The following is a 27,041-nucleotide window of genomic DNA, read 5'->3' on the forward strand; positions in this document are numbered from 1 at the left end:
AGGAGAGTGCTTTTATTGCACTGCCAAATGAAGCTAAAAGGAAACCGAACGTGCGATCACAGCAAAAGTGCACATTTTAGAAAGTGCAGTTGCTGTCTTAAAAGATATTTGCCACCATTACGTTTTATTTGCTAAGTGCTCAAGATGTCCTCCTTCATTTCAGCACAGCAACAGTCCGCAAACGTACAACTCTTTGAAGTCAAAGTTACGTTCTCTTGCCTGGGCTCGGCGTTTGGAGTTGGGGTTTCGAAGAAAGCATTTTCCAAGACGGGGTTGATGTTTCGATTCAAGGTTCGGGTTCAAAATGGAGTTTCGAGCCACGTATTATGGTTTCATGAAAGATTTCCTCTTAAACTGGGGTTAGGTTTTCAAGCCAGGGGTAGCGTTTCAAACTTTTGTGTTTCTCGCCTGGGTTGCTATTTGTGGTTTGGTTTTTCCGAATAAGGTTTCAAATGACGAGGTTCGAGGTTTCATTTTAGAGTTTCAAGCCAGGCTTATGTTCTCAAAGGCAGGTTTCAAGTTGGGGTTTCTGGCCAGGGTTAGGGCTTGTAATTTGGGCTTTAAAAAAAAGTCCGTTTGTCGTTTTAAAAACGAGGCTTCATGGTCCTTCCTTCCTTCCTTTTTAGAAAATCGTGTTTCCTTCATCCCTTCTTCTTACTCTTCCTTCTGTCTTGTTCATTTAACTCTGTAATTCAGATTCATCTTTCCGTCCTTCATCCATATTAATTTCTTTCTTCCATTTTTCCGTCTTCCATCCTTCCCATATACAAATGTTATCTGCCTTTTCCTCCTTTCAGACTGTTCTTGCTTCCTTGTTTCCTTCATCCCTTCCAGTTTTCCTTACTGGTGGTTTCTTTCCCCCTTCCTCACTTCTTGCTTCTTACATTACCCCTTTCGTATGCCGTTTGATTGCATTGCATCCAAATCCGCCCCTTTCTTTCCTTCAACCTGCCCTTCCAAGCTTTCATACCATCCTTTTTTCCAAACCGTGGTGTCAGGTTCATAATTCGATTTGACAAATATGCATTTATAGAAAGGAAGAGAGGAGACACCTTTTTGTTGTTTTTGTTTGCGAGGAGAGTAGACGAAGGCTGCGCACATCTTTCTCAGCTTTCCTAAAGCAGCCCCTCCCGAAACCTCTTTTTATCTGCTCTTGAGGTCCCAAGGTTAAATGAAGGTCAGGCCACTTCGGGGAAGTTTGGGGTATCAGCAAACTGCCCCCACCCTGACTTTCACTCCAAAGTACACTGCATGAAATTTCAATATTTCACCACATCCTTGGCAAGTGCACAAGCCTGATTATCATTTTTAATACGTCAAACCACTTTTGATACGTCAATTCAGCATATCTTGAGAAATGCAGAAGGGTCGACTTTGTCGGTTTCCTCTTTTCTGATTGTCAAAACTGCCAACTGCAGGCCCCTTGGAGCCATGTAGAATTGAGCACGTTTCACACGGTAATATAAATGCAGAAATAAACATAATAAGTCATATCGAAAACAACTGTTTCTAAATTTTCCTCCATCACTTGGTTTCACCATACCTTCAGTCCTTCCTCGTTTTCTTCTTTCCTCAATTCTTTTTTTTTTTTTTTGGGACTCCCTCGGCCACCGCACATCCCTTCAAAGTCACGTGCGGCACTTCAGCCCCCACTTCCTTTATGACGTTATGATGCAATTCATATGGTGGCGCTGTTTCCCCGCCTGCCTGTCTGTGCGCGCGCTCATTCACTTGACCGTTGCGGTCTGGGTACTCGCGTGATGTGGCTAAGCTAGCTGTCAGTCAGTCAGTCAGTCGGCCAGCCAGCCGCCGGATGTACCTGGAAGCGCATCGTTGTCGTCGTGCGTCTTGACATTCCCCTCAAACATTCCCGGACGGATTCGTGTCGACTGACCAGAGTCCGCGAATTCCCGTCCCAGTCCCTGGTGGTCGTCGAGCCCCCCGCCCCCGCCACCCGCCGCTACACCGCTCGGGCTGCTTAACTTGCCGGCTAACGTGCGGACGAGGTGAGTTGGCACGCCGGGATAGCTGCATAGGAAACACCGTGGTCGGGATAAGACGGATGAGGCCTACCTAGCGAATTGAGCTAGCGACCCGAAATCACAGCGCGCGTGGGTATGTCAGATCTTCAATCCCTGATCAAATTACGCCGCCATGTTAACCCCCCAAAACGAGGGCGTACTTGTGATATTTTGAATAAGAAGAGGATAGTCTTGAGTATGATTTTAAGGCGTTCTTCGAGGGTTATTTGCAGCGGGCTTTCATGTTTTGAACGGTGCGGTTCGGCTATCGACGCTAACCGGCTAGCGTCGGTTTCAGTTGTAACTTATCCCACGTAATGGAACAATCATATAAATATACATTTTTCTGCTTTTGCCACATGTGGCGTGCCGGTTATCAGCGGGAGGCAAAGTCCTCACCCTGCTGTTCACGTGAAGGTGAATGAAAAGGTGGTGGGTGCAATAAAATGATTGCACTGCCTGTGTGTATGTTTGTAACAGCGGAGAGCCCTGAACCGAAGGACCACACCCAGACAAGATGTCCCTTCACCAGTTTCTATTGGAGCCCATCACCTGCCACGCGTGGAACCGCGACAGGACGCGTCAGTTTAGCCGCCCCCCGCCTCCTCTTTCGTCACTGTCATTCCAGCAAGGGGTGGGAGGTAACAGGTTTGGCCGGTTACTTAGCTTTCTTCTTGTGCTGTCCCCCCCATGCAGAGATTGCCATCAGCCCCAACAACCATGAAGTTCATATTTATAAGAAGAGTGCCAACCAGTGGGTTAAGACTCACGAGCTGAAGGAGCACAATGGACACATTACAGGTAGTTTGCTCATCCCATGATTTTTAAGAAAGTTTACAGGAGACAAAGCAGTTCAATTCACCCATCTCGAATGCCCCAGTTAGGACATGGCCCTTGAATGAGAACCGCTTCCGAACGATCTCATTTCCTTGGATTTTTTGAGCAAGTATTTTAGATTGGCTGTGCCAATTTAGGTCCGAAAACACTGAAGGCCCCACAAATGTCCAGGTCGCTTGTAATGTTTCCATTTTCATCTGTGTGAATGAACATTGACAACGGATTCAATAACTAATACGCAGTGAGCCGTCCAAACGGGCTTCGAGTACGAACACAGCGATGCAAATGTTCATAAAGTAATGGCTTCATGTTACATAAATTTGAGCTTGTACACTTGTTCAGCCACATTTGTACCAAGAGGGCTTTGCGATAAGGTCATTGACTCACCTTCACGTGTCCCCCACGCTGCTTCCCCCTGCGTCGACATCCCCGCAGGCATCGACTGGGCCCCCAAGAGCGACCGCATCGTGACTTGCGGCGCCGACCGCAACGCGTACGTGTGGTCGCAGAAGGAGGGCGTGTGGAAGCCCACGCTCGTCATCCTCAGGATCAACAGAGCCGCCACCTTTGTGAAGTGGTCCCCGCTGGAGAACAAGTTTGCGGTGGGCAGCGGCGCGCGGCTCATCTCTGTCTGCTACTTTGAGTCGGAGAACGACTGGTGAGAAAGCCAAAAGTCCACAGTGGACCTTTATATACAGTAGGATGGTGATCTTGAGGTGGATTGTCGGTCGACCTCCCTTTCTCTTTTTGTGAGCACATGCAGTCAATGCTTCATGGTGCATTTTTGACGTTCTCAAAGGTCAAAATAAAAATCGGTTACCAATTATGAATGAGATGCCCAAACACCCGAACAGGATTTCAAGGGGAACCAAATACAAATATTTTCTGAGCAAGAAGACGTTGTGTGTGAACATGATGATCTGATTAAGATTGTGTTTGTGGAGTAAGAGTTAAGCAGATGAATCCACCCGTTTTCACCCATCTCCGGGGGTGGCCTTTTTGCCCGATGCTGCTGTCGACTGAAATTGACCTCACAACTGCCCTCGGGCTCGCCTTGGGAATGTCACATGACCAAAATCTACATCATCATTGTCGCAGTTTGTTGATTTTAAAAATGCAACACGCCATCGTTTTTTTTCCTCTGTGAGGCCGAGTACATTTTTAATTATCGTGACAAAAGGGCAGTAGTGAAACTTGGACGTAAGCAGTTTTGTGAACGATGCACACAAATTGTCTGTATTGAAGGTGGGTGAGCAAGCACATCAAGAAGCCCATCCGCTCCACCATCCTCAGTCTGGACTGGCACCCCAACAACGTGCTGCTGGCCGCCGGCTCCTGTGACTTCAAGTGCAGGTGACGCGTCATCAATCAATGAAACCAACGAGGGACTCGTGCTTGAAGAAATATCCTTTTTTTTTTTTTCCTCCTCCCTCCCATACACACAAGCGAGAAATACTAACACATTGTTTGTCTGTGTGGTGTCCAGGGTATTCTCGGCCTACATTAAGGAGGTGGAGGAGAAGCCAGGCCCGACGCCTTGGGGCAGCAAGATGCCTTTCGGGGCTGTTCTAGCCGAATTCGGCGGAGCAGGTCCGCCCTGTCCCGTGTCATTTTACGCATGCTTGCAAAACAAACGCCGTTTGATCCGGCTGAGCTTGTTCCGCTCGTTTAGGAGGAGGAGGTTGGGTCCACTCCGTGTCCTTCTCGGCCTCCGGGAACCGCCTGGCGTGGGTCAGCCACGACAGCACGGTCACTGTGGTGGACAGCTCCAAGACCGCCCGGTATGTTGCGCTCCTGGTTTGCCTTCATGCGTGGCCGGAGCGAAACGGGGACCCCCTACGATTCATTTGTGCCGAACTTGGTTCTGCTTTGCAAACGGTGACGAGTGTGACTCGTTCTGAAAAAGTGCCTCGTGGCACGAGACGTGGCGGCCTCCGAAACAGAAATATTGCGCAAAGGGATCCGGCCCACCGCTTGACGATTTAACAAAAGCCAATCTTGCGGTCGCAAAACATTACATACTGTAACAAAGGTCAAAATGTTTTGTCTCAACTATAAAGTGTTACTAAGTACATTTGTTTTTCTGTTTTGAGTCCTTTGCAGCTGAAGACGGACTTCTTGCCTCTGCTCAGCGTTTGCTTTGTGTCCGAGAACAGCCTCGTGGCCGCCGTGAGCTTCCGCACACTCATCCACACTTACTGTCTGAAAGCGTGTTTTTAATTAAAAAAAAAAAAAAGATATAAAATACATCTTTGCACGTCTCCAGGGCCACGACTGCTGCCCCATGCTGTTCCGCTGCGACGACGGTGGCACGCTGACCTTCATGTCCAAGCTGGACCTGCCCAAGCAGAGCGTCCAGAGGAACATCTCGGCCATGGAGCGCTTCCGCAACATGGACAAGAGGGCCACCACCGAGGACCGCAACACTGCGCTGGAAACGCTGCACCAGAACAGCATCACGTAAGTCACTCCCAAAAACTCGAGCGCTGGGAGGCGGTGGGGCAGCAGCGACGCATGCAACGATGCGCAGCAGTATTCTCTGGTCCGTTGGAAAGAAAGTTAACTATTTATCGGCAGACAATGCTTTGGTTGATTTTCATGAATATGTCCCATTTTAAAACTGGAAAAGAAACAAAACGGAATGGTCTCGGTCCTCACAGCCAAGTGTCTATCTACGAGGGAGACAAAAGGGACTGTCGCAAGTTCTGCACCACCGGCATTGATGGCGCCATGACAATTTGGGACTTCAAGGTACCCGCAGACACGACTCACAAAATGTTCGGGATGTTGGGCATGTGGCTGGAATTTTTTCGTACATTTTACAGGTGAACTTCATTTGATCCTCTGTAATCTTTTGAAGGCCAGCTGTTGACTATTTCTCTTCTCTACCTTTTTTTTTTTTTCGGTACAAATTGCTGCTCCCCCCAACAAAGAGCTGAATGACAAAATTCATAACCAACCGGACCACGAAATGTGCTCAATGGACCACGAAATGTGCTGGTTCAATTCGAATGAGTTTATGAACAGTCTTCTTGATCGTGCTGTTCATGGAGATCAAGACGAGGGCTAACAATCGATCAACAGGATGAGGCATCTCGTAGCTTTGAGCAGCCCCTGGGCTTAGTTGTAACTGAGGGACTGGAAGAATCACAGAAAGTCATAGAGGAGACCTGTCAATAAAAGTTGTACTTACGGGATTCCAGACTGCCCCGAAATGGGCGTTTTGCCCCCAATATTTGACACAGTGCAATTTAATTTTTCATCTTGTCGTAAATATTTACGTTGCAATTCGATTGATGAATTTCAGGTGAGGGGCCACCGTGCTCCGACTTAAGTTACTCTTGTTTGTTTGGTTGACGATACTGTCGTGCTCCGTTTGAACATTTAATTCCTTTCAACGCCCACTGGAGGGAGTAACACACGAAAGTGAGCCGTGTGAATGGAAACATTTTGCACAGCGCGCGCTGCGCTGATTTTTCACTGCCATCTGTGCTTTATTTCCCCTCCTCAGAGTCTAGAAGCTTCTATCCAGGGTCTCTGCATCATGTGAAGAAATGTTGCGAATGGAGCGGGGGCAAAATGGAGACGCTGCGTGCTCACCAACACTTGCCCTTTGCTCCCCCATAGTAACACACACACACACACACACACACACGCATTGAAGTGACGTGTGGCATCACTGTTGATTTTCTCGAGTTGCTGTTTGTTTTTAAATGAAGCCGGTAAGGAAGAAAGGAGGTTCTGTGTTATTAAAAAAAGTCTGACTTGTGTGTTTTTTTTTCTCCCCCCCCCCTTTTTTTTATGTTCTCTAACCTCTTCCAAAGTACCAAAAGTTCAACACTAAGCTAGGTTTTATCACCGAAAAAAAAAATAATAAATCAGACTGAATATCACCACGGCTGAGCCTCCACGTGAATATATCAACGCGGCGTCGCGGTAACTGATGTTTTCTCTCACTCCCCGCGCCGTCGCAGTTCTGTAGTGGCGAGAAGCTCATGTATTATGGAGGATGTCTGTGTCATGTGAGTTTAAATAAATGCATTTACAGAACACCATGCACTTTGCCGTCTTTCTCAACTTACGATGACGTGGTTGTTCCTTCTCACTTGTCAAGTTTTCATTTTTCAGAAAGTGCTTCTTAGGTGCTAAATCTGTCAAGGTCTGCAAGCTGTAGTAGAAGAGGCAGAATTTAGGAGTCAAGTTTAAACAAGAACAACAAAAAAGCTTGGTAGCACAGGAAGGATGTGACAGAAATTCCCATGTAAAAATGTGCCAGATTGTTTTTGGAAAGCTGGAATATAATAAGTCTTGAAGAAAAGGGTAGAAATAAAGTGTAATTTGGATGCTGAAGACCCCCCCCCCCCAAAATATATATTTTTTAATCCCTAGATAAAATGGTGGAATATCACCAGCATAGTTTATTTTAGCTGAATATTAAAAAAATAAACGGGCTCACTCGTGGCACCGCTCAAGAATCACCGCCTCTGAACTTTCAAAGGCATCCCTCAGTTAGTCGGGCGGGGGGGGGGGGGGCACTGGAAGACAGTGCTGATTTTGTGCAAAAAAAAATAAAAAACAGCAGCCAATGATCTCATGCGTTGCCACAAGCCTCTCCCTTCCGTCCCAATTTCCCCCCACACTCGTTCCCTTTCTTGTATGCATTTCTGCTTCTCAAGTTTTTTGCCCCCCCCCCCCACACACACACTGAAGCTCCGCACCTCATTTTCTAGCTCACTTTCAACTTCCTGTTTCCTCCCCTCCCACTCGCTCTCTTTTTTTTTTCTCTCTCGCCTCGCAGTCTCGGCAGCTTCAATATCGTCGTTGGCGTTCGTGTTGACTGGCCAGAGTCCGCGAAGCAGAGAACCACCTTCACCACCTCAAGCCCCCCCCCGCCCCCAACGTCTACTGCTTCCCTCCGGGTGAGTATATATGTTGAGACGCAGACGAGGACATGGGAAATAGGCACTGTGCAGACTTCGAATGGAAGAAGTGGCAACTTTGGGTCTAGTTTCGTCAAGTCGCCGCAGAGCTCACTTCCTGTTTAGGGTTAACGGGACATTGTTGGTGGGTTGGAGGTTCCCATCTTACTGCCGTGTAATAGCACGTGAAGGGAGGTTGTTTAACTGAAACAAAAGCCGGATGCTACGAAAATACGGTTGTATTTTTTTTCTTAGAAAATAGTTGACAACGGCCGTACAGGGGAGGGGAACTTATCCCCCATAAATCATGGGACCCCCGATCACCCACTCAGGTTACCGCAGTGAACAAAGCGAACGAAATAATTACAACTACAGTACAATTTAAAAAAAAAACGTTTTCATGAACGACAATGCTTTTAAAAGATGTAAACTAAACGAAAGTACGCCTCGTAATACTATAATTCACAAATTGCAGAGAAAATGACATTCGTTTCGTCTTTGACAAATAACAAACGCGAGCTCTTCATTTTATATGTACGTATTTGCTTCGGGATTGCTGTACGTCCGTACAAAAGGAGGAGGGCAAAACTGACGTTTGAGAATTTGTAAATTAGACTAAAATTAAGTTTTGGGTATTTAAAAAAAGAAAGAAAAAGAATTAAAGCCAACAAGTTTGTTCAAAGTAACGTAAAAGCTATATACAGTATAATGACAATTCCCAAACGATTCTTATCTTGTCCCCGGTCACGGCGCTACTCGAGGGCTAGGGGGCGCTATAGCACCATCAGAAGTCCGTGCTGCTCTGGCAAAGTTCCTCCAGCACTGTACTGTATTGTACATTTTTAAGCATTTTTAAAAATCGTTTAACCCACGGTTTTACCCAAATGGTCATTTTTTTCGCGGTTTCTTTTTCTTCCACAGTCCACACATCGTTGAGTTTTAAGGTTAATGGGCTGAATGTTTGCCACGGAGCTTTTAACAAGCGGTTCTATAAAATGACTTCATGTCTACAACTGCAATGGGGAAAAATGAGATTTTCATCACCAATATACTCCCACCCCGAGGACTATTTTGGCCCCCATTGACTTCTCTAACACACATTTTTCAATTATACCGTAATTCTGATATGTGACAATGATTGTCATCTTCCTCAAGGAAACAGCAGGTCAAAAATTGGCACATAAAACGCAGACTAGAATAAAGTTGTATTTTTATCAAGGAAAAAATTTGCCATTTTGAGAATGAAGTCAACTGAATCGATTTCCTCTGTGCGTGGACAACATTTTGTTGGTTGGGGCATTCGAGTCTTAGAACTGCATCATTCTTTTGTCATGACTCGGCCAGTCTGGTTCACATTAACAGTTTCCTCGGATTAGATTTGCACCCCCCCACCCCCACCAAAGGGACTTTTTTTCAGTTTTGAGAAGCTTCCCGTGTTAAGCATTCCAACTTCCGTTTTTCTTTGTGACCGTTATGTGTCTGCTTGCTCTTCAAGTTCCTCCTCCTCACGCAACTTCCTGATTTGCATTTGCCCCCTTCCTCTGATTGGCCATTGTGGCTGCAAACAGTTTATTTATTAAAATTTGTGCTGTCAAACAATGAAAATATTTAATTGCGATCAAATGTATAATTTCAGAGTTAACTCAGAATTAGCCGTAATTAATCACAGATTTTTATCTATTCTAAATTTCCTTTGATTTCTTTTTCTCCTATTTTTTCCCATTTTAATGCTCTCATCAACATGGAATCGTGGATCCGTTTTCTTTGTGCAAAATGCAAATATTGACTGAAACAAACAATTTCGACTTTCAATTTGAGATGAACATTTTTCACTTGAAGCACTAATTCAAACTCGGAGCACATTTTATTATTTTTGTGCAACGTAACATCCGTGACGTGGTGCCGCATCAATCTCGCGATAAAAAAATTAATCGCACTAAAATTGTTTTTAATTAATGACGATAATAACGTGTTAAACTGACAGCACTAATTAAAATATGCATATATTAAGTCTTTTTTTTTTTTAAAGATAAGAAAGCCTTTATTTGTCTCGCAATGGAGAAATTCCCTATTTACAGCAGCAAACTTAGAATATTACGAGAGCAAAGTAGTATTTTTTTGGGTGGGTGGAATATTCTCAGCATGAAGTCTTTGTTTTTGAAGGAGGTCGCTGAATCCTACAAGAATGAAATTGCATTTTCTCTTCATTTGCGTGCGTGTTTGTGTTTCCCAACCAGATTCCTACGCTACTTCCTGCTTGGCATCCAGTGTGTTTTTTTTCTGATTGGCCATGGCCTTCCACAGCTTCCTGTTGGAACCAATTAGCTGCCACGCCTGGAACAAAGATGGCACCCGTGAGTTTCCGTGTCCTCTGACATTTGCGCTCATCACACTGCGAGCGTGCATGCGTGCGGGCGTGCATGCGAGGACCAGAGAACAAATTGCGGAAAGAGTTGGTATGCTGCGATTGGCTCCCAGGTGGGCCAAAGCATTTCCCGTTTCTGCCATTGAGGCCCTGTCCATCGAAGCGATTTTTCTTTGACCATGCAGACGTTTTTTGGGGGGGGGTTGGTAACTTGGAGTCATACGACATGAATTATTCCAACACTAAATTGCCCGAATGCACGTGAAGGTTGCAGTAATACTCTTAACAGTCTCGAAGTTGGGTCCGAAACAGGACACCGATTTGAAATTGGACCGGCAAATGAATGCCGTTGTTAAATGAATGCCGGCTCAAGTCAAGGCTCTCCTTTCTCCGGTGAGCACTTTGAAACGGTCATTCGTGCCTTCGTCACATCTCGGCCGGTTGACTGTCACGCACTTGACTTTGGAGTCAGCCAATCCTCCACGAGGCGTCTCCAGTTGGTCCACGATGCCGCCGCTGGCCTCTTGACTGCTGCTCGTAAGAGGGAAAGGCATCACTCCGACTTTGTCCCCCCCTTTTCGAGCTCTTTTGAAAATCGTACAATTTGTTTTTGAGACGGCCACGGCCCGGCTTACCTCTCTGAGCTCCTCCGCCGGTCTGCGAACCGGGCGCTGTTAGAGGTAGCGAGAACTAAGCGGAGGCTCCGAGGGGACGGAACCGTTTCCGTTGGCGCGCCCTCTTTTTGGAATGACCTCTCGCTGAACGTTGGGCAAGCTCCCTTCGGTGTCCATCTTTCAAACTCGTTTTGATCCTTTGGCTTTTGACTTGCTTTTGAGTGGGGCTCTTTTTGTGCTTTCAACTGTCTTAGTTATTCATTTCTTTTTTTATTGCGGTATGTCTTATTTTTGCTCCATGTACAGCACTTTGTATACAGCGGTGGGTTTTTTTCAGGTACTCTCGAAACACAGCTGAGTTGAGAATCAGTGGCGGAAGCAACATAAAACCAGAGAGCTGTCACGGGTGAATCACCAGCAATTGTGAACACGGTGGTGGCCAAAAGTCTTTTGCATTCTCACTAACTCACTACTGTAAAAAAAACAAACAGACAGAGAATTGTCTCTTTTTTTTTTTTCTCTGAAAGACAACATTCGTAACAATTTGAGGTGTAACTATCGCTGTCCATCCGTGGAAAATGAGCAATACGTTTGCGTCGGATGTTTTCTTTCCCCAAAAGTCCCAGGCAAAGGCACAACACGGTTCATCCTCGAACGCCGGTCGTCATGCCGTTTTCATGTCTTGGGACATTTGCCGTGTCCGCCCTTGCAGAAGTGGCCATCTGCCCCAACAACCACGAGGTCCACATCTACAAGAAGGACGGGGCCAAGTGGACCAGGATCCACGAGCTCAAGGAGCACAACGGTCAAGTGACAGGTGAGGATGCGGCCACTCGCCGGGCGGGCGGCTGGCGGTGACCGCCGCGTCTCCCCCCCCGCTAGGCGTGGACTGGGCGCCCGACAGCAACCGCATCGTGACGTGCGGCGCCGACCGAAACGCCTACGTGTGGACCCTGAAGGAGGGCGCCTGGAAGCCCACCCTGGTCATCCTGCGCATCAACCGGGCGGCGCGCTGCGTCAAGTGGTCGCCGCGGGAGAACAAATTTGCCGTGGGAAGCGGCTCGCGGCTCATCTCCGTCTGCTACTTCGAGCAGGAGAACGACTGGTAGGCGAGCTCAGACATTCGCCGCGCCGCTTTCGCTCCAAAGTTTGCGATCGTTCAAGTGCCCTTCAAACATTGATGGGGGAAACTTCTTTTTGGACCGGCTTAAACCGCGTTCCATGTTTCAGCACGAGCCGTCACAACGGCGTGCTGAGACCGCCCACTTTGTCTTCAGACCGGTCCGAAACGTCTCGACGGACTGCCCAGCGTGGGACAAATCAAGGATAGCTTAATATCTTCATTAGGTAGCGAAACCTTGTCTCAAGACTTCATAATTCTCCAGCCTCAAACCTTGTGTACTAGCTCCTTCTCTGGGTACTCGAGCCTCCTGTCTGATGCTAAACTCCCCCCATTTTTGATCATCAAATTAAAAGTCGCATCGGTCTGCCGAGCAAATTGATTGCTGAATGCACTTTGGGCCCACTCACTTGGCGTCAGTTCGGGGCGGAGCTGCCACATCCGATATGGTGGAGGCGGCGCTGACGTCACGCAGCGACGAGCCGAGCGGCTCAATGAGGCGTCTGCGGCAATACGGTCCGTCTGCCGATGCCTCGTGACATCACGTGATGGTGCGGTGGCCCCTTCCAGGTGGGTGTGCAAGCACATCAAGAAGCCCATCCGCTCCACCATCCTCAGTCTGGACTGGCACCCCAACAACGCGCTGCTGGCCGCCGGCTCCTGTGACTTCAAGTGCAGGTGACCGACGCTCACTCACCAAGTCTGGTTCGCGGAACAACTCCAGAAAAGTGGGAGACCGTGGCTCAACCATTAGGCGGACCACCTCGGGTATTTGGGGATTTTCATTTTCAAGGGGGCCTTTTTGAATTGTCCGTCAATCTGCTGCTGTCAGGGTGTTCTCGGCCTACATCAAGGAGGTGGAGGAGAAGCCGAGCCCCACCCCCTGGGGCAGCAAGATGCCCTTCGGAGAGATGCTCTTCGAATCCGGGGGGTCCGCGGGCCAGGTTCCGAGCGTAGTGGCGGGCGGCGGCGGCGGCTGGGTGCACAGCGTCTGCTTCTCCAACTCGGGCAACCGCCTGGCTTGGACCTCGCACGACTCTGCCGTGTCGGTCGCGGAGGGCGGCAAGACCGGCACGTAAGATTTCAAGATGTACATCGGCGGTTCACGTTATTTCTCGGCAAAGAAGTGCCAACGTTGACGTGCTGGCTTTTCACGTGATTGTGGGCGGCGCGGCGGTCGACTGCTGAGCACGTCTGCCTCCCGGTGCGGAGGTCGCGGGTTCGATTCCAACCCGTTTCATCTTCAGATGCTTTGTCACTCGTCATTGGTTATTTATTGTCAATAATAACATAGATCATTTATTTTACATTAGCATTGAACTTAAAAAAAAAAAAAAAAAAAAAAGTTCCTCCATTGTAAATGATAGAGTGGAGTAAACGGTTAAATAGTTGATGAATTTGAATTTAATGAATATCGTAAAAAACAAACAGTAAAACAATTTAATGTACATTAAATTTGTCTGATTAAATCAATGGCAATTCAAATATGATATATGAACAGCAGCAATAAAACATCATGAATAATAATCACTGTTTTAAATGTGCATTTTACGTGTGTGTGTGTGTGTGTGTGTCTGACTTTTTATGGCGAATTCCACAGCGTGAGCAGTCTGAGGTCCGACACGCTTCCTCTTCTGTGCGTTACCTTCATCACCGAGAGCAGTTTAGTCGCCGCTGTAAGTACTCCTCGAACCTTTGTGTTGACGTCACACGCACACACGCACACACACACACACACACGCACACACGCACACACACTCTCTTTTAGGCGTGGTGTGCACGCCTTGGGCGGAATAGAACGAACAGACCAACACATGGAGACGGTCGCAACTCCTCCGGGGCAAGTCGCAACAATCAGTTGTTCTTTGCAGGGGATAAAGAATACATGATGTGTCACTGGGGAGCGCCATTTTTGTTAAGGTGGCGCTGGCATCTTTTTTAAGCCAATGTTTTGGGCACGGTGCCCAGAACTGTTTTGCGTTTTTCTCTTATCACATCACGTTTTTGAGCTATAGCTTCCCCATTGTCTTAAAATATGTATGTACGCATGTAAATTAGTGCTGTCAGGCGATCAAAAACTTTGTGCGACCAATTAATTGGGGTCTGTAATTAATTCATCTATATTTTAATCGCATCTAAAAATGACTGAGAAAAAACCCTATTTTCGTTTTAAATTCTTGACATTATTGAGGCAGCTCAAAAGATAAAAGAAAAAAGTGGCATTAGAAAGCATTTGATTGTTTTTCGGCAGACTCGAACAGATTCCGTCCTAGCCATTTACTTTCTGCTCTATTTGAGAGTAGTCAAAGCCCCACCTGCAACCTTTAGTTTCCACCACGAAGGGGAAGAGCACCTTTTTGTAAATCTCCAAAGAAGTACGAAATAAAAATAAAATAGGACATTAGAAAGTACTTGGGTTAACGTATCAAAAACAGTAAGAACAATTTTCTGCGCAATACAAGTACTCAACACTGAACTTGCTTCGGATAATAAGCAATAAATCAAACTGCCCCTAAATCGCAGTGCTGTAAATTAGCACTTCAGAACTAACACTGTTCATCGTGACAAACTAAACGTGCCGAAATAAACATCAATCACTTCTAGTGGTCTACGGAGGACACCATGCCTCACGCATAAACACATGAAAAGGGCAACCCACCTACAGAAGCAAGTTTAAAATCGAACCCTTCCAGCGATTAAAATATAGATTAACGCAATTAAAGTTGTTAATGCACCTTTTTAAAAAAAGACTTGTAATTAATTAATCGCAATTAATGCGGTCATTTGACACCTCTAATGTAAATAAAACAGAAAAAAAATGAAATAGAATCGAGTACGTCCCTGGTTGCAAGGTTAAGCGAAAAGCCGGCACGAATCCTCTTCGTTCCTGTTCTGCTAGCTTTCCGTTTGCCAATGTCGATGGTCCTGACAACATCGACGCGCCTCTCTGCGTCTCGGTTGCGACGGCACAAAGAAGTTGCCGCCAAGTGCAATTCAATTGAATTGTATTTCTAGAGCACTTTCGAACAGCCATCGCTGCATACAAAGTGCTGTACGTGGAGCAATTTAACATATACAATAAAGAGTAAAACAAATCGCTAAGTGCAGGCTTAATCAGCTCTTCTTATGACTGCGGAATTTGACATATTTGGAGGGGGAGCTGAGGAGAAAAAAACTTGACGTGCAAGACAAAAAAAAAAAAGACCGCCATTTTGCAATCATCACCGTTTGCGGTCAAATATCGGTTGCGTCATCTCCTTGCGGCGTTCGAAAAGTGACTTCTGGCAGTTTCTGTTACATCACGCCAGCGCTCAAGTTAGCCGATAGCAGCTAGCGGCACGGACTCGACGTGCCCGTCTTGTGTCCCCGCCCCCTTCAGGGCCACGACTGTTGCCCCATGCTCTTCGTGCTGGACGCCGCTAAAGGAGGCCTGGTCTTTGGGGGCAAACTGGACGTCCCCAAGCAGGCGGCCCAGAAGGGGATCAGCGCCAGGGAGCGCTTCCAGAACTTGGACCGCCGTGCCTCGGAGACCCAGACCACCGACAAGGACCTGAGCACGCTGCACAAGAACAGCATCAGGTGCGTGCCGGCTCAATTCGAGGGATTGCGTTCTTCCGCCCTTCCGAACGTGGGCATTCTTTTCAGGGTGACCAAACGACACAAAAATGGAAATATTTCAACATGCCGTTCGCTGACAAAATGGGTTTTAGGTCGACCAGTTGGTGTTCCATCAAGGAGACTGCTGGCAATGGTCGCAACCTTGAAACTCTATTTTTGTGGGAAAATGCTAACCGTGCGCAAACGGGAGGTGGAAAAACTCCCCAGAACCGTCTTAAGTTTCCAATTTGCACGGCTTCCCGCGCAAGGATGCACCTGTTGGTCCTTGGGGGTGGGAGAGGGCAATCTGGAAACAGTCAAAAAGTCGAGCTCATGTAAATGTGTTTTTTAAGGGGGGCGGGAATGGTGTGGAAACGGTCCCGAGAACTATCTGTGTTTGCCAGCACATTTGCGAGGCCCTCTCATTTCGTCTTTTGCCGTTTCAGTCATATCTCGGTGCTGCAAGGGGGGCGCAACCAGTGCACCAAGTTCTGCACCACTGGCATGGATGGAGGCATGTGCATCTGGGATGTCAAGGTCTCACACACAATCTCACTCTCTGCCCCCCCCCCCACCCACCCCCCTCCCTCCCGCACTAACAGATGCGAAATGGTTTCTGTTTTATGTTTGTGTTCAGACTCTGGAGTCGTCTATGAGGAACCTGAAGATTGTGTGAAGTGACTCATATGAAGAAGGCTTATTACACAAAGCTTCTGCGCCATATTTTTAAGGCGGTCTTACTATTATTCTTTTTTTAAATTTTTTATGCTCAGGTCAAACACTCGGACGGGTGCGTCGTCTGCGTTAGCTCCGCGGCACTAACCCGGACGTCCGCTAACGGTCCCGATGATGCAAGACCTGGGCTAACGCTTCCAGCAGTATTTTATAGATTACAATAATGATGATATCCACGATGTGAGGCTGCGAGTCCTCCTATTTCGACGCTTATGCTGGTCATAATATGCATTTAATAAATGGTACAAATTGCATTCCATTCTCCGCGGCCTCTGTTCTCCTGATTCCGTACTATATCAGAATTATAGTTTGGTGAAGGGCGAGCCACCGGCGGTGCTGTCTCCGTGCTTGCCACAAGAGGGCGACCGATTTCCGCTTGAGCAAGTCAACCACCTGCAATGAGACACCGAAGACGTGCGGCTCCTTTTCATGTACGGTATTATTAGAAGCGTCTCACATTTTCATGTCTGTCTTGTGCTTATTATCATATTTCAGATGGAGAGTTCACGGCGCGGCGTGCTTATTAAAGGGCAAAAGGCAATTTGGCCGACGGGGGGGAATAAAAATATCCCAACTTTTTTAAGGATAGTAATGAAACCCCACAGGGTGCGCCGAGCAGATGATAATGATGATAAACGATTGCAATTTGAGGGAATCTACATCTGCTGCTTAATCGGGCGTATTTATGCGCATGCTGAGGTCTTTGGTGAAAACTTCGAGCATACGCAAACTTGGATCCTATTGGCACGCGTGACGAAGAAACAATCGTTGAGTTCACGACAGGATGTCGCGACCAAGTACAATTGGGTGAGTGTGATGCCCAAAATGAATTTGAATGAATGCGTTACTTCACAAATTAAAATGACACGAGTGAAATGAATTTGACCGTCAACAACACTGAAAAAACAGTTGAGTCAGTGAGTAACTTAGTTCGCGAACTCAGCAAAAATATAACAATTGAAGCAGTCAACGTTAGTCACCAGCACTACACAAAGTATAAAGTTGAGTGAAAGAGTTCATTAGTCAGCTGGCTGATTATTATTCAGAAAAAGGCTCCGGTCCTGTTTGGTAGCAAGTTGAAGTGAGCGAGTTCCTTTTTGTTTGACCGGACCGTAGAAAAAAAAATTACCACTGAGTTAGTTAGCTCGGCTGTATTCCAGAAAATGGATTTGCGCGGCGTAGTGCGTGTGAGTGATGCGACGGCCGCTTTGCTTTGACCCGAGCGCGGCCGTGAACAAAAAAGAGAAAGCCCCCCCTTGTGTTCAAGACAGCTCGAAAAGAGGTGCCGCCTTGTCTGTCTGGTGTGCGGGGAGAAAAGAGGCTGCCGGGTTGGAGAGCACTTGACCTCCATTAGGGGGGGTGAAACCCTCAGACCCCCCCTGCCATGCACACCTGGAGGAGGTCAAGTGGCAAAAAGCATCCAGGGAGAGTTTTATCCGCCTTTGTGTTCGCTCTGACGAGCAGAAAACAGCAACACGAAAGCTGAGGTTTTCCACTGACGTTTGATCAGGGAGAGCAAATGCAATGATGGAGTTAGCTTGCTGTGATGTGATTTGCAGGATTCTACCAAAAAAACAACCCAGTTAATTTGACAGTCTTAGAAATAGAGTCACGTTGGTAGTCAGTCCGTTTGTTCGTTTGTCAGCAGAATTGCAGAAAAACAAGGCTGCAGTTAGTTTGCTATTTGGCGGTATTAGAACAAAATCAACACTTCAGTTTGATTAGTCGGCATTAATACGACCCCCGCCCGGAAAAAAAAGCTCAGTGAGTGACAGAATTAGTTACCGGTAGTTATTTAGCTGGTTAGTTAGTTAACAAGATTATGCAAAAATAAATCAAAGAGTTTGTATTATCACAACGGGTAAGCTGGTTTGGCAGTTAGCATTATTATCCCTAAACAACAATGGAGCTAGCTAGCCAGTTAGTTAGCCACTTACAGTGCTGAAATGAAACGACACGCACACAACTCAACTCAACGGAAACACTTTTAGGCCTGCTTGGCCTTGGCGGAGGTCTGCTGATGGACGACCGCAAGCTGCTTCACACCTCCGGAGAAAACGACGCCGCGGCAACAAGTGTCTAAATGTTCCAGAGATCCCCATCAAGACCACCATCTGCCCCACACACACACACACACACACACATATAGGTGTCTCCGTCTGGTGTGCAAGCAGGAGGAAAGTCATGTGATAGCTGGAGACCAATGACGCAATGGTGGACAATGCTTTACACTAAAGCAGCAGTCATCTTACACACACACACCCACACACGCTCACACACAGGCGCTAGCTAGCACATTAGCCCTCAGCCATCAACATGAGAATGAGTCCCAGGGGAAGATGAAGGGGAAGAAAGGTGAAGCACTTCCCAGAGACATCAGTCATGGCCTCGAGTCGTTTTGGCTGCTCATGTTGAAGCTTCTTGCGCCTGTGTCTGTCTGTGTGTCTGTTTGTTTGTTTGCCCGCGTGTGTGTGAGGGGGTGCGTCTGTCGCCACCAAATAAATAGATAAATAAATCAGCGCGTCACCATGGTAACACGTTATATACTGTATCTCCTGGCCATATTTATCCAAGCCGGAGGAGGAGGAGATGGAAGCAGGGAGGAGGAGGTGACGCGTGTGTCCGTGTGCGTGCTCGCGTGTGTTGATGTTCCATGTGAGCGAGCTGGTGTCGTGATGCAAGTCGTCTTTCACGTAGTGTCCACGGGAGGGCAGCAGAGGAGTAGGTCACGTTCCCAAAAGTGTCTCCGGGATTCGTGAATGGAACGGATGGATGAGGTAGGAGACTGAGAGTCCCCCGCCGCTCCCGGCCTACTCTTCCTGCCCCCCCCCCCCATCTACCCCCTCCCTTTTCGCCTCTTCCGTCACCAGCCCGAGGATAAGATGCTGAGCTGCTGCGGGCCGCAGATGTATTGTGGCAAAAACGTAAACGTATACAAAAACGACCATGTATATAGTAAGGCGGTTTTAGCCCAAAAAAAAGACCATGTATAGTAAGGCGTTTTTGGCCGAAAAAAATGCCTTACTATACATGGTCGTTTTTTTTGGCTAAATATGCCTTAGTATACATGGTCATCTTTTTCGGCTAAAAACGCCTTACTTTACATGGTTGTTTTTTTCGGGTTAAAACGCCTTACTATACATGTTTTGTTTTTTTTCGTTGAAAAACGCCTTACTATATATACATGGTCATTTTTTTCCACTAAAAGCACCTTACTGTACGTGGTCCTTTTTTTTTTTGGGCTCAAAACGCCTTACTATACATGGTCATTTTTTTCCCGGCTAAAAACACCTTACTATTCATGGTCGTTTTTTTCGTCGAAAAACGACTTACTACACATGATCGTTTTGTTCGTCTAAAAACGCCTTACTATACATGGTCGTTTTTTTTTTTTTTTGTTAAAACGCCTTACTATTCATGGTGGTTTTTTTCATCGAAAAACGCCTTTCTATACATGGTCGTTTTTTTTTTTTTTTTTTGTTAAAACGCCTTACTATTCATGGTGGTTTTTTTCATCGAAAAACGCCTTTCTATACATGGTCATTTTTTTCGGCTTAAAACGCCTTACTCTACACAGTCGTTTTTTTTTTGGGCTAAAAACACCTTACTCTACATGGTCGTTTTTTTTCGTCTAAAAACGGCTCATCGTTCACTTCAAAGAGCAGGCTCTTTGTACTCTTTGTACCGGCTCGTTCGCGACCGACACATCACTTGTGAAAATGTAGGTGATTGAACAGTCAGAGGTGCTGCCAAAAAGAACCCTTTCTGCAATGAAATACAATGAAATTAATTTTGATTCCGTTTGCTGCAATACAAACCGGATACTTCATACTTGACCATAAAGTTAATTGAACGTTTACGGAACCCAACATTAGTTACCGTGGTTTCCCATTGGGTAATCCGACGGAACCCAAAAAACGGTTATCATGGTCGAAAAACCGATGAATCGGTCGGCTTCTTCCCTTGAAATGATGCTATGACCCCATCTTGTGGCCATTTAGTGTGTTTCAGAAAGAAACAAACAAGAAACAAATTGCTTTCCCCTTGCCGCCCCCACCAAAAAAGGAACCAGTGGATTTGCGAAGATGAGTTTTTGGATGAGGGGGAGATGACTGTACGCTGTAGGTTTTCACACAGGCTACGCTAACGTTAGCACATATGTCGATTTCCAATGTTTTTTTGCTTTTTTTTTTTTTCACCGCACCGCATGTTCTTCGCTGATGCGAATTGGCTCGAGCATGAAAAAATGGATGCTTATTTTTGACCATTTTAGCAGATCCGCGCGACTATTTGCGGAAGCCGGATAAATAATGCAAGGAAAAAGTGCAGTACCTTGTCGAGGTTGTCGCGTCTCATTGTCAGGCGGCATCATTCCCAACCTCCCGGAATATTTTCCAACGGAACTCTCGGGAGCGAGTTCCTCAATCGCTATTATTTGACTTTTGCAGTAAGACTCGCTGACGTGTTTTTGTGGGGCATCGATTGCGTGAGCACCGAGGGTCTCGTCGCATCTTGGATTCATCCGTTTTCGAGTCGCGGCATCGACACCGGCGTCATTCTGGGAAACCAAATGCCAAGTTGGAACGCCACCGCGCGCCGTCATCATCGCCCTGCAAATGTCATCGCCATCCAAGGACGAGACACGCAGCATGTTGGAGACGTTTGCGATTGTTTGTAAGTGTCCTGTTGCTTCTTTTTGGACATTTTTCACTTTTTCATTTTTCAGAGTATTACTACCGAATCATTGCTGTATGCTTGTATCTTTTTTGTTGTTGTTGTCTTTTTGTTTTGCAATTGTGCCGGCCTGTGAATGGCAAAAATCTGCATCGAATTGACGGCGATTATAAATTCAGACTTTTTCGATTTACTTTCTAAACATTTTCAATCACGATAAAATAGTTTAAAAAAAATGAGGATCAACCTTTGTTTCGAATGAAAAACGGGAGTTGGTTAAAAAAAAAATAATTTTTTTTTCAAGACTTAAAAAAAAAAACAGTGCAATTGACGGCAATTCACGTGTATGTAATCAATTCATAGCTCAAATGTTGTAAACCTCAAAGACAGTGTTCCGCCCTCGCCGTGTCCCCGTTGCGGCTCGACGGACAGGTAACTCCTTCAACGACCACACCGTTGATATTTCTTGCGATTTATTCACAGGCGAGTCAAGAAGGTGTAAAACTGGAACAGACACAACACATAAAAACACTTAGACGTTGTTGGAAAATGAAACGTGGCAAAACAATGAGCCCTACTTGTCTGTCGCGTGACGAACTCGTGTTGCTAACGTTCGCGAGCTAATCAGCTAATTGCCATCGTAAATGCTAACTAAACAATTGGAACGCCCCACAAATGTAAATATTCGGCGAACACACCCCACTAATTAGTAATATGATCACTACATTTACATAATCAATTTACATACAGGCTGTGCTTGGCCTACGACACGAAGCCGCAGTCCAACGTTCGAAGGTTCCCCACGCAACGTGAAACAACAAGTGACAACGCGACAACACCCGGTGTGCCCTTCACAATAACAAATTGACTTTACAAAATAAAGCCGCTCTGTAACTGTGGGAACAGAAAACAAATGTTACATGGCTCTACAGGAGCCAGAACAAGGCAAGTCAACAGTATTTCTAGAGCACTTTCAAACAGCCATCGCTGCATACAAAGTGCTGTACATGGAGCAATTTAACATGCACAATAAACAGTAAGACAAATCGGTAATAAAGGCGGTAGAAAGCACCAAACAGTAAAACCAAGAACAAATCTAAGTCATGCTGAGTCGAATGCCAAAGAATACAAGTGAGTTTTGAGGAGGGTTTTGAAGATGGGCAGCGAGGAGGCTTGCCGAATGTTCAGTGGGAGGTCATTCCAGAGAGAGGGACCGGCAACGGAAAAGGCTCCATCCCCTCTGAGCCCGAGTTCAGTTCTTGGTACTTCTAATAATGTCTGGTCCACAGACCTGAGGCGCCGGGCAGGTGCGTAGGGGCGGACGAGCTCAGAGAGGTAAGGTGGCGCGAGATTATTCAGAGATTTGAAAATAACTCTAAAATGAATGGGGAGCCAGTGAAGGGATGCCAGAGTAGGAGTTATGCGCTCCCTCTTACGAGTACCAGTCAAGAGGCGAGCGGCGGCATTCTGGACCAGCTGAAGGCGCTTAATGGAGGACTGGCGGACTCCAAAGTAAAGGGCATTGCAGTAATCGAGCCGGGATGTGACAAAGGCATGAATTACCGTCTCAAAGTGTTCATGTGAGAGGAGAGGTTTTATTTTGGCCTGCTGTCTGAGGTGAAAGAAGCTGGATTTAACAACGGCACCAATTTGCCGATCGAGTTTGAAATCACTGTCCAGTTTAAGGCCCAAGTTTGAGACTGTTGACTTAAGATAAGGAGACAGGGGGCCCAAGTCTACAGGATGGGATGTACAAGGGCCACTGGGACCAAACAATATCACCTCTGTCTTCTTTTCATTGAATTTCAAGAAATTTTGTGCCATCCGGGTTTTGATTTCTTCCAGACAGGATAGGAGTGGCCTTAATGAGAAGGCGTCTTTCTTGCTCAGTGGGACATAGATCTGGCGGTCATCTGCATAGCAGTGGAAGGGAATACCATGTTTCCTTAAGATGGAACCCAATGGAAGCAGATACAGCGAGAACAGCAGAGGCCCCAGAATTGAGCCCCGTGGAACACCACGTGACAGGGGAGCAGTGCGTGACTCAAAGCAGCCAAGGCTGACACTGAAGGTTCTGTCAGCTAAATAGGACCTAAACCACTCAAGAGCGCTGCCGCCAATGCCCACCAAGTGCTGCAAACGAGACAGCAGAATACTGTGATCCACTGTATCAAATGCTGCAGTTAAGTCCAATAAAACTAGACGCGCGTGGTCCCCAGCGTCATTTGCCAGGAGGATGTCATTAGAAACGCGTAACAGGGCTGACTCCGTGCTATGCATCGTCTTGAAATCTGACTGGAAGACCTCCAAGATGTTATGTTCATCCAAGAAAATTTTCAACTGCATGTGCACCACTTTTCCCAGAATTTTGGAAATGAAAGGCAGTTTGGAAATGGGCCCGAAACTTGACAGCACATCTGGATCGAGACCAGGTTTCGTGATCAAGGGTTGGACCGCAGCATGTTTAAACAGTCAGTGACCCTAAAATATTTCCATAAACAGCAAAGGCAACTTAATGACGTCTTTTTGTGAAGCTCAAAGACAATTTATGGGTCAAGGAACGTCATGGATTATTTTTATTTTGTAAGCGTAACAGGCAATTACGGATTTCGGCCAACATCAAAGATGCTTGGGCATCTTCAAAGAGGTATCTCAAAGTTACATACAGTCGCCTCCGCCGACCCGCAATGCATTGCGCAGTCGCGCTCCTAGCGATGGCTGCGCTCGCACACTCTTCTCTTCGGAACAGGCGCCTGTAAGGCGTCTTTCGCTTGAATAGTTGATGAGGCGCGCGAGGCTGTCAGGCGTCGTTCGGCCGACTCGTCGCCTCCGATGAGCGGTTTTGTCTGCCGGGAAGCCTCGGGAGAGCCGAGGCCGCACAAATGGATTCCCGACGAGGCCGGCCGGCCTTTTTACATCTTTTTTTTTTCTTTTCTCTCAACAGCGCCGAGCAGAAGCTCCCGACGCACTTCACGACCTGTCGCCGTGTAATGCCAAACGGCGTCGGCGCGATCGCCACGTGCCAATAACAAGCGTGCCCGCTCGGCGACACGCTACTCTTCGCCGAGCTCCGCGTACCGTGTCATCAAAGACCATCTCAAGCCCTCAGTGAGCCGAGTCTGCAGTTTTCGCTCATCATCAAAGACACGAGGTCATCTTGAACGAAAGCGACGCGCTTCTCGGAAACATCAAAGACACCCTCGGGCCGAGCCATCGCCCTGTACGTGTTTTCGTAATCGCCAAGGACAATCTTGATTCTTCAATGAGGGGCAAACATGCTGTATGGTACAGCACATTTGACAATCAAGTTGTATTCAATTCAATTCAATTACATGATTGTGTGTGTGTGTGTGGGGGGGGGGTGGTAGTTTCTCCCCTTATTCGACTGTTGCCGAGTAACTTAGATCATTCGGCTAAATAAGAAATAAATAGATCATTGATAATTCATAAATAATCGCAAAATATACAAATGGCAACGTTCGACTTAAATCAACGAGGCAAACGGTCAGTTTTTCGTGAACGACTAAAAACAATTTTGGGTCTTCGGCAAATCTCACACACGTTTTGCCGAACATCAAAGACAATTTCACGTCTGGTAAAAAGTGTATTTCAAGAACCGAACGTACACGACGGCCTTGAATCTTCAATGAGCTTCAGTGGAGCCGTTACACCAAGAATCAAAGACGCTTCCAAATGGTTTCCAAACTTGAATGTCGAGGCAGCTTGCTTTTTCAATCCGTCCATCACGGCCGAAAAGCTCCCAAGGAGATTTACGCCGCAGTTCGGTGATGCCAGCACAACACTAGCCGCGATTAAAAGGCTGAGAAGACGGCGCCTTAACGGATGTTTTTTTTTTTTTTTCCTCCGAAGCAAATACACGACCAAGTCAGCGAAAAGCCCCGAGCGAGGCTTTCCGCAATCTACGCAAAACAAGATCGAGTCGCCGCGTCGCTCAACATAACGTCGAGAGTTTCTGTCGACGGCAAAGACGAGCCCAAGCCACCAACGAACGCAACACACACATTCACGACAAAGATCCGATGCGCTTGCAACTTTTAAACCAAATGCGATTTTACACTTCAAATCGGCTCTCCGGAGCACGCGAGACCAGGGGTCCCCAACCGCCGGTCCGCGGACCGGTACCGATGTTACGTCGCTCGAAAATAATAAAATGTGCTCCAAGTTTGAATAACTGCTCCAAGTGAAAAATGTTCATGGAAAATTTTAATATCGAAATTGTTGCTTCCGTAAATATTTGCATTTTGCACAAAGAAAACGGATTCACGATTCCATGTTGATGAGAGCATTGAAATGGGAAAAATAGGAGAAAAAGAAATCAAAGAAAATTTAGAATATATAAAAAAACATCCGTTATTAATTACGGCAAATTCCGAGTTAACTATGAAATTATGCATTTGATTGCGATTAAATATTTTAATTGTTTGACAGCACTAATATATACAGTAAATATTCTCTAGTACGGACTCGTGTTTGCGCTGTCCAATTTGTCCTGATAACAGAAATGCCTCTTTTGGGAAATGAGCATGGTACATGTCCTTTATGAACCTGCAAGTATGTTGACAAAATGCACGTCTAACAACACAATCAATAAAATACAAAAATATACGGTCCAAAAACTGCAATACAGGTGTATCCAAAAAAAAATCAAAACAGTAAAATACATACAGTATTTTAATGTTTATTTTTTTTCTGTCTTGGGGAAAAAAATTGTATTTTGGATTGTTTTGTTGGATGCATTCTTTGGTTTATGACAATGTTTGCCTGCGCGTCATACAGTTTTCTTGCTAGTTGCAAGTAACTGTCCCGTTGATCACCGATGTCTGGTAATTCTTGTGCATACTGAAGGATTTTGTTTCCATTTGCATTGCTTCCTTGCTGGATGGTGGCTTGTCATCAGGACTTGCATCGGTGTCTTTTTTTTTTTAAGTTTCGTAGATTTGCGTCTTTCCGAACCCAAGTGTCTGCTGGATGTTTTTAACTTTGTGTCCAGCCTCGCTCAAACGGATGCATTTCACTCGCTCCGCTCCAGTCGTTACAGTTCTTCTACGTTTCGATGCGATGATCTACACGACGTAAGTGAATAAAGTTAAAATCGTTCGCAGTTACGGTAAAACGCACGCCAATAAAAAGCCGCTTACACGTCTTCGTTTCGAATCTGATGAATGAAAACGGCGAAGCGAACACGTTTCTTCGGTCGTGCCGAGTGGGTGCTGCTTTTAAGCTAGTTCCGCGTTCTACAGGACGTAAGTGAATAAAGTTAAAATCATTGACAATTACAGTAAAACGCACGGCAATAAAAACTCACTTACACGTCGTCGTTTAGAATCTGATGATCGAAAAACGCCAAGTGAAAACTTGTCTCAACGTTGTGTCTTTTCCGTCGCATCGGGTGGGCGTTGCGTGTATTTAAACTCCCGCGGAATTATGCCTCCATCCGGGTTACGTGAGTGGAATTTCCGGCCACGCAACCTCCGGTAACACGTAATATCGTAGTCAAAATGTTAATGCATAGCTTTTTATTACGGGTGAAGGATATTCCTTTTCATAGAATTCCTGGGATGGGAATATTTACTGTATATATATATATATACACGCATATATTTTTACACAAAAAAAGCAAAATTTTTAACGATTTTTGTCAGAAGGTTCAGCTTTTCAGGGATTTTGGCCCTTTTTTTTTTAAGCCAATTGGATAATAAGTAAAGTAAAATGAGTAAAATACTGTATTTGTATCCAGCACCAGTTTGTCCAAATTCGCCATGCCTGTCCACCATGACGGGATGTCGGGAAAACAAATCTGCCAATGTGCTGCCAACGTGAAAAGTAAATAACCTCCTTTTGTAAAAATATGAATATATCAGCACATGTACATCGAGATGACATGAGATGTGATCGGCCTGTCGGCACACCCGTGCATGCAGTCGGCCATTTTGGTTGCCGGGTTCTTTTTTTTTCAATGGACTTTGGCACATTTTAGCGCCAATACGAAAACCAAATCACCTGAAAAAAGTCGGGCACCACTTTGTCTGATTGACACAAACTTGTGTCGATCATGACAGAATTGACGAAAAGAACGCAAACAATGACGGTGTTTAAGACACAGCGAGTCAGCCATTTTGGTGGGAAGGTTTGTCAAAT

At 46.2% G+C, this 27,041-nt stretch overlaps 2 protein-coding genes and 1 long non-coding RNA gene across 3 annotated transcripts; 2 read left to right on the forward strand and 1 right to left on the reverse strand.

Moving 5' to 3' along the window:
* The first annotated feature begins 1,716 nt into the window (after nucleotides 1-1,716).
* On the forward strand, nucleotides 1,717-6,913 carry LOC147199692 (actin-related protein 2/3 complex subunit 1A). Its single transcript, XM_086120327.1, has 11 exons — nucleotides 1,717-2,006; nucleotides 2,502-2,602; nucleotides 2,718-2,822; nucleotides 3,294-3,516; nucleotides 4,104-4,211; nucleotides 4,345-4,448; nucleotides 4,531-4,639; nucleotides 4,952-5,027; nucleotides 5,125-5,318; nucleotides 5,519-5,609; nucleotides 6,370-6,913. The coding sequence occupies exons 2-11, from the start codon at nucleotides 2,539-2,541 to the stop codon at nucleotides 6,406-6,408; spliced, it is 1,113 nt and encodes a 370-aa protein (XP_085976453.1). The 5' UTR covers nucleotides 1,717-2,006; nucleotides 2,502-2,538; the 3' UTR covers nucleotides 6,409-6,913.
* Nucleotides 6,914-7,616: 703 nt separating this feature from the next.
* Nucleotides 7,617-16,467, forward strand: LOC147199693 (actin-related protein 2/3 complex subunit 1B-B-like). The gene is made up of 10 exons (XM_086120171.1): nucleotides 7,617-7,777; nucleotides 10,015-10,131; nucleotides 11,469-11,573; nucleotides 11,639-11,861; nucleotides 12,447-12,554; nucleotides 12,709-12,951; nucleotides 13,477-13,552; nucleotides 15,256-15,455; nucleotides 15,920-16,010; nucleotides 16,111-16,467. Exons 2-10 carry the CDS (start codon nucleotides 10,068-10,070, stop codon nucleotides 16,147-16,149), a joined length of 1,149 nt encoding a protein of 382 aa, XP_085976297.1. The 5' UTR covers nucleotides 7,617-7,777; nucleotides 10,015-10,067; the 3' UTR covers nucleotides 16,150-16,467.
* LOC147199694 (uncharacterized) lies at nucleotides 13,263-26,315 on the reverse strand. The gene is made up of 3 exons (XR_015101830.1): nucleotides 26,213-26,315; nucleotides 21,262-21,386; nucleotides 13,263-13,569 (listed from the first exon to the last, which is right to left on the reverse strand). It is a non-coding gene; the product is annotated as an uncharacterized LOC147199694 (long non-coding RNA).
* Between the last annotated feature and the right edge of the window lie 726 nt (nucleotides 26,316-27,041).

The sequence above is a fragment of the Hippocampus guttulatus genome, chromosome 9, assembly GCF_054856545.1.
Source record: "Hippocampus guttulatus isolate MCC_2025c chromosome 9, RoL_Hgut_1.0, whole genome shotgun sequence".
NCBI classification, from domain to species: Eukaryota; Metazoa; Chordata; class Actinopteri; order Syngnathiformes; family Syngnathidae; genus Hippocampus; species Hippocampus guttulatus.